Consider the following 7,628-nt stretch of genomic DNA (forward strand, 5'->3'; position numbering starts at 1 on the left):
CTAAGTTCAACGGGCCAATTCCTGTGTAGACCCAAATGCTGACGAACAAAGGTGGAATGTGATGCCCCTTTTCCGTAGACAAGCTACTAAACGTTTCCCATCAATTTCATGGGAAAGTTCAAGCCAAGGAAACTCTTTTAAACGCTCGAGCTGAGTATTGACAGCGTATTGAACCTATTAGTGCATAACAGACAGCCTGCTGATGAAAAGCGCAGGGGAAAAGAGTTGCTATAGCACTTAAAAGTTGGTGTTAGATTTCAAAACCTCAGTAATATAATAACACTGTTGATGTTGTGGAATATTACACTTTAATGCGGGTTAAAACTGGTGCTTTAGGACCCAGTTGATCCTTGTGATTGTGGCTGATATTTTCCACGTTGTGAGGGGAGGGGGTGGCCAGGAGGAGGAGGGGGGGGGTGGCTGTCAATCATAGTGAAAGTGGCCGGGGTGGGCAGGCCCCTCTGACACTTTGTACCGTCGGAGGGGGATATTTAACTTGGGACTGAGCACCACTCGCTACAGACACACTCACACACAGTGTGCCTAAGCAAAGAAACGCTCCAGCGCCAAGTCTCTCAGACTCCTGAAGTAGGAGCGACTCAGTTGGAGCTTCTGTAGTTATCAAAGGAGGAGAGACGCTCCCTCAGGAATTGACCGCTTGCATCGACCGGGCAAAAAGGTTCCAGGTTTTTGGACTGTCTCGTTATGCAGCGATTTTGGGATCTGGAGCTTTTCTGAAGGGATTCAGCAATGCCACAGTGAAAGGAACTCTGAACTCACACATTTACTGGCTTTCTGCAGTTTGCATTTGATATGCACTGACACGCTGCTTTTTTCAGCGTCTCTTTTTCTGTGGGAATACACCAGACTGTTATGTTAGTAACTGCTCTGCGATTTGGAACATCCTCTGGAAAGATACTTGGCTGTTATTTCATAAATTGAGATTGCATCCCACTGCTACGCATTTTTCTCCAAGTGTTTGGACATTTTCAGAGAGGTGCACAGATCCACGGCTGGAATACCACAGGGCTGCACACAGCGTTTCCTCAGTGTATGGATTGTGCGCGCTGCTGGGACCTTGTCAAACCTGAGAGCGTCAGGCGACGTTAAGAGAAGCCACGTTTATAAAAGCCGTGCGTAAAAATAACATTGGCCAAGGCAGCCCTCATTGCCGGGCGCGTGACATTTAAAACTCGGCGAAGTACTCTTTTGTGCGACCCTTCTCTCCCGGGACGCTGCGGATCTATTCTGTCTCTTTAGAAAACACTTCATCCCATGCAGCTCTCGCCTCGGCCGCTGTCATCCAGTGCAGACAGTTCGTCGTGGCTTCGAGTCCCCGGGGTAACCATGACAACCGAAAGAAACCCAAAGTGAATCCAAGGGAGCGGGGTGAGGCTGGAGAGAGCGTGAAAAGAGTTTTTCCCATTTAGATTTTTTTTTGTGTTTAGACTAAACACTTCTTTGCAGAGCTTGGCGCTGCACAGTTGCATCAGCGGGCAAATTGCAAAGTTGAAGGAGCCCTAAAAAGAAAACGCTCCATGTCATTCAAACCCGACGTGGTCTATTAAAAGTATCGCCTTGCCGGTGACTGAACTTCTACTATTTATGACGCCCCTGTCTTGTCATTGCAGAAAACACAGTGACCGGGAAAATATTTGACATTAATCTACGCGAGAAGAACCGGTGTGTAAAACCAGAGGAATAATGGGCCTCTCACACACGCTGCTCGTGTACGTGCTGGTGTGCGTCCACCTTGGAGTCTCACAGCATTTCCTTCGCCTCCGTCCATCGCCCAGTGATCACCTCCCAGTGCCCGACCTCAAAGAGGACCCCGACCCGGAGTATGACCCCCGGGAGCAGGACTTGGTGGAGAGGACTCTGCGGAAAAAGCTCGGCAGTAACTTTGACCCCAACTTCATGTCGATCACCTCGCCCATGGTGAACATCTCCACGACAGACGTGCAGGGGAAGCTGCCGGGGTCCATGCCTCCCGAGATTAAAAACATTGACCTCACGAGGACCCCCTATGGAAAGAGGGTTAAAGTGGGCAAGAAAGCCCGTAGGAAATTTCTGCAGTGGCTGTGGACCTATACGCACTGCCCAGTGGTGCACACCTGGAAGGATTTGGGCGTGAGGTTCTGGCCACGTTACATCAAGGAGGGAAACTGTTTCTCTGAGCGCTCGTGCTCCTTCCCCGAGGGGATGTCTTGCAAACCCGTCAGGTCAATCAACAAGATTTTCCTCCGGTGGTATTGTCAAGGGTTTCTAAGACAGAAATACTGTACGTGGATACAGGTGCAATACCCAATCATCTCAGAGTGCAAGTGTTCGTGCTGATTCTCTCTAAGGAAGGAGTGGTGGTCGAGGGGGAGTGGACTGGAAATACGGTTTCTATTGCACTGTTAACTCTCTACAGAGGTGGGCACCATAGCAGATCTATTTTTTTATATAGCATTTTAAGTGAAATACCAACATTGTACATATTTAAGAAAAATGCAGCTATTTTTTCTAATTGAACCAGGACCATATTTTATTCTCAACCCTGAAACGTGTTTTTTGGGGGAACACGAGCACTTCATAAGGAAGAGCTTTTTTTGATATTTTTTATGAGACATTGAAGATGCAATGCATATGCTACACTTCTCCAAGAGGTGAACTTTTTTCTTCAACTGAACATTGATGCTGACTGTTATTTCACTGCAATGCTGCCTAGAGTTTTTGTATAATATTAATATCAATAATAATTAAATTGTAAAAAAAAAAAAAAAGTTGAGGTTAAAGATATATATTAAGGCGTGAACTCAGCTTTTTTTGGAATACATAGTATTGTAGAAATAAACAAATCTGTATGTTTTATTTATTATTTTAACGATTGTGAGTATAGAGCATAAGGAAAGAGAATAGCAGAGTATACCAGAAAAAATATGGGAGATGTCTACTTGAATATTTCTAAAAATAAAAAAAAATCAATAAAATCAATAAAAAAGTAAAACATATCGGTGTACATGTTATGTTTACACGTTTTAGCAATAAAGTCTACCTTTTCAACGTGTATTAGTGTCAAGCCATGTTGCTTACAGTGTCTATATCAAGGGGGGTGTGTACACTGTAAAAAAATGTCATCTGAACATGTTGTCTTATTTAATCTTAAAAATATTTCCTTGCATGAAAAGTTTTCTGGTTGTTTACACTTGTTTCCAAATGAGTTATCTATAAATAAGTGTCATTTCCTTTAGAAAAACGAGTGAAACAAGTGAAAATGATCCACATTTGATGAGAAATTTCGTTCGAGACTGACATTTTTTACAGTGTCCGGACTCCGAAGTGGAGTGGAGTTACTAACTGCACAGTAAGTCCGAGCTTCAGTGACTCTGTGTGGACTGCCTGACGCTCCACGCCGTCACAGTGATTTTAGAAAGAGCTGATTTACTACGCTGTGTAATGCGCAACACATACCTCAAGCGCCTCCACAGAACTGGCATTCATTTGTCTCAGCCAGAGAGAGAGAGGGAGAGGGGAGGCCACACATTCATCTCCCCCCTGTCTACGCACATGCTCGTTTCAGGGCTCCGAGGTGTTAACATAATGGGTAAAATATGATTCAGACATTTCAAACAGTGTCAGATGATGAAATAGCGAGCGTGTATGCAAGAGCCAGGGGCGTCTGGGGTCTGTGCTTTTCACTCTGGAAGCTCCACACAAGTTCCACTGAGGTATTTGTATAGAGGTGGACTGCAGCAGACCGGCGCCTATTCAAGTCTGACCGCCCTGGAGAGAAAAAAAAACACAAAGCCCATAAAACAATGGTCAACTGTTTTTGACGTTAGCAGACTATTAATTGGAGAGCCGGGGCACGCTGTCTGCGACTTAAAGAGATATGGCCAATTAAACGCGCTGCAGACGCGCAGGGAAATTAACTATGAAATCAAAGCGAGGAGTAATTTTCTGTAAGTAGGGGGTTTATGGTGTTTATATTATTCTTTAAATGCAATCAACGACTTAAACAGAGCTATGACTAAACGTCTGAGAGCTAAAAGCAGCTTTCCACTGAGCGCATCTTGTGTGCGTTACAGTGATTTGTGTTTTTGCGGGCAGAGTTGGATTTGACACTTGCCGCCCGGTTATTGTGACAGAACCACTGAGGGGATTTGGTAAGCAGAGGAGAAGAACGGCAGCATGCCAGCGGAGGGAAGGAGCATGAGCAGGAGGGGGGCTGCTTTCCTTACTGTCAGCTTCTTTCTTGATGATGTCTCGGGGTTTTTAGAAACTGCGTCTCTGACTCGACGGCGCCACTCAGCCGCCCCCTCTCGACTGCGCAGAATGAGGCACTTTGGGAAACAGTAACCCTTTCAGGCTCTGCCCGGAGAGTATTTTAGAAGCGTGTGAAAGGCAATACGCCGCCCTGGCTCCAGCCAGTTAGGTGCGCACCTTTCAGAAGCCCGACCCTGCCAGCCAGTCAGATCAGTGCTTCTCAAAGTGGGGTCCGGGGACCTCCAGGTGGTCCTTCTGGGGAGTCCAAGGGGTCCTCAGTAAAAGGATGAATCTATATAATATCAGCAAAGCATTTCAATTACTAGAAATAACAGTTTTGGGATGCATTATTTGACCCACTCCAATCCTCATTATATGCCAGATAATAAAGAAATAATGATATTCCCAGTACCTGCACAAACATGTGATTACATTTGTATCCTTTCAAAATAAAATAAAATGTTGTATGTATGATCAGGACACATGTTAAAACAGATATTCTGGGGTTATTTTTTAAATGTATCACTGTCCTGTTGATATTATCTGATTACAAAAGCACATTTCTTCTAACCCTGCATGCTTCTGCTCAACATCCATATTCAGTTTCAAACCCAATACACCCACTAAATGAATCCAAGAAATAGAAACCTTTTTTTGAGTGCAGAGTTAGAAGCATCTAACTGGCTTGTAGATTCAATACAGACCATGTGGGTTTTCTCTTACACGCAGGGTAAAATGCCAATCCTTAAATGAGCTGAACTGTCAGAGACTCCTGTCTTCACTTTATGCAAAACAGCCATGTTGCCTGTGTCAGAGATTCACATAGAGTCTGCTCTCATTCATCCCCGTATCACATGATTTCATCATAAAATTCACTTGAAGTAAAATGTACAGTCCCCATGGCTGCAGACAGACCTTTGACGGATGTGTTACAGTACGTCTCCCTGTTGACGCCATCAGAGCAGCGCCATCAGAGCAGCGCCATCAGAGCAGCGCCATCAGAGCAACCTGCATTCACATAGTGTTCACAAAAATGTCAAGACAGTGGAGGCCGCTGCCCTTTCAGACACTCGGCATCATTACAGTCTGACAGTCTTCACATTCATCCTCATAGGCTTTTGAAAAGGTCCCCATATAACACATATGATTGGAAGTTTCTTCTACATCTAAAATCTCATGTGAAAATAAGTTAAATCACACATTTGCAGACTGTAAGGAGAATTAGATAAAGGCCTGGAGACAATTAGGATTGGGGATCATGGGGGAGGAGCTGGGTGGGGGGGTAGCACGTTTTGTGGTGAAGATGATGAGGCTCTGTCTCCTGATGAGACTCGATTATTATGAAGGATTGCAGTCCGATTGGGGATGATTGGAGTGCGTCAGCGGGTGGGTGGTAAAGGGTCTGCGGTGACTTTTATTCATGCAAACACGTGAACGAAACGTCCATACCTGTGTGGAACTACTCGGAGAATAAGTGTGTATGCTGATTGCATGCACCAATCAGTCACACACACATCTTCGTGTGTGTGTGTGTGTGTGTGTGTGTGTGTGTGTGTGTGTGTGTGTGTGTGTGTGTGTGTGTGTGTGTGTGTGTGTGTGTGTGTGTGTGTGTGTGTGTGTGTGTGTGTGTGTGTGTGTGTGTGTGTGTGTGTGTGTGTGTGTGTGTGTGTGTGTGTGTGTGTGTGTGTGTGTGTGCGCAGTGGGCTGACAGACAGAGACAGAGACAAGGGTCTGTGGCTGTAAGTAAGGCCCAAACCCCATGGTTGTAAAAGCCAGTGAGTCAGCACTGCTGAGGTTATTGATGATGACAGGGTATTAGATGGAGCACTGAGGGGAGGGAGGGGACACACGCACACACACACACACACGCACACACACACACACACACACACACACACACACACACAGACACACACACATATGCAAACACACATAAATGCGGTCCCTGCAGATGATACGCGGCATTCTGTCAGACCACCAACCCTGGCTTGTGGTGTCTGGAGGTGTGTGTGTCATGAATTTGCTCATGTGTAAGAAGTGAGAGATACATCTAAGTGTGTGTGTGTGTGTGTGTGTGTGTGTGTGTGTGTGTGTGTGTGTGTGTGTGTGTGTGTGTGTGTGTGTGTGTGTGTGTGTGTGTGTGTGTGTGTGTGTGTGTGTGTGTGTGTGTGTGTGTGTGTGTGTGTTTCCACGAATCCATTACAGTCTTATTCTCAGTGGTCTTCAGCTTATTGGACACTCTCTAAACCACTCTAAAGCCCAAATTGTTTGATTATTCTTCCCTCAACAACTTCATGTCGGATGTGTGTGTTTTTATCTGAGTATGAAAGATGGGAACTTGTTCCCACTTCCAGTGCTTCAGGACTGATCCAATGATGTCAACCATCCATCTCTGCAGGAGCTCACACACCCTGGCCTGGAGGCAGCAGCAGCAGCAGCGGGCACCGAATTAATGACATGCCATTACATCAACACAGCGGCCATCTTTGCAACAGGTGACTGTAGTCAAATAACTTGCGATTGTAATCAAACTCCGGTCATCGCAAACGAGCGGCGCTTCTGATAATGAAGCAGACTGGTACTGCCATGGGAAATGTGTGCAATGTACGCCCCAATAAGTCATGGGTACATTCATCGTTCACTCGACTGTGTTGCTTCAATCTCAACATTGCAAAGACTGCCGAGCGGGCCTTTGCTTGACCAAGCCTTATGTTTGAAATCATCTCTTAAAGAATGTTTCTGCGCAAAGCTATTTATTTTATAGGTTTCTTGTTTTGCTGCCTTACCGTCATCTTTTGTGTCTACTTTTTCATCGCCTACTCCAAAGCTCTTGACACCAACCATTTGAATAGTAGTAATCAGATAAACGGTGTCGATTATATGCCATTTGTGTCCCCATTAAAACGCACTGCAGTAAGAGCACGGTGCCCTATATGCTCTTATGCGGCTACCCTTTCAATCAGACGCATAGTGTCAGAGTCACATTTCTGTAGTCATGCTTGCTGATTACTCAGTTTAACTCTTGTTAGATGTAATGGATATTGTAAGTCCAAAGTAAGGCCTAAAAATAGAGCTGTGGGTGGCGTGGCACTCGCAGGGCTGGGAATAGTGCATATTCTGAGCCCTGTTTCCATGGTTACTTGTGCTTTCTCCCATAGCCAGCATGGGTCTCGAATTCAGAAAATAGTCCTTTTGCATCAATGGCCGTGTTTTTATCCCTTTAAGGACAGCCTAATTTAACTTTGTATCCTGTTTCCTTCCCTCACCGACCAGGAAGTGTGCGTTAAAGTTGGTGGACCGTGTTTGGGACATGCCGATGTCACAGACTGAGGATTGTGAAAGGGTTGAGCCCCGCGGCTAAAAATGTGTGGACACAA

General features: G+C 45.4%; 1 protein-coding gene across 1 annotated transcript; it reads left to right on the forward strand.

Moving 5' to 3' along the window:
• Positions 1-539: 539 nt before the first annotated feature.
• On the forward strand, positions 540-3,068 carry nog2 (noggin 2). The gene is made up of 2 exons (XM_034107685.1): positions 540-1,389; positions 1,632-3,068. The coding sequence occupies exon 2, from the start codon at positions 1,705-1,707 to the stop codon at positions 2,335-2,337; it is 633 nt and encodes a 210-aa protein (XP_033963576.1). The 5' UTR covers positions 540-1,389; positions 1,632-1,704; the 3' UTR covers positions 2,338-3,068.
• The last annotated feature ends 4,560 nt before the right edge of the window (positions 3,069-7,628 follow it).

This window comes from Pseudochaenichthys georgianus, chromosome 19 (assembly GCF_902827115.2).
Source record: "Pseudochaenichthys georgianus chromosome 19, fPseGeo1.2, whole genome shotgun sequence".
In the NCBI taxonomy this organism is placed as follows: Eukaryota; Metazoa; Chordata; class Actinopteri; order Perciformes; family Channichthyidae; genus Pseudochaenichthys; species Pseudochaenichthys georgianus.

Coding starts and splice junctions, on each gene's coding strand:
- nog2 (XM_034107685.1), top strand. CDS start 1,705: ATGGGCCTCTCACACACGCTGCTCGTGTACGTGCTGGTGTGCGTCCAC.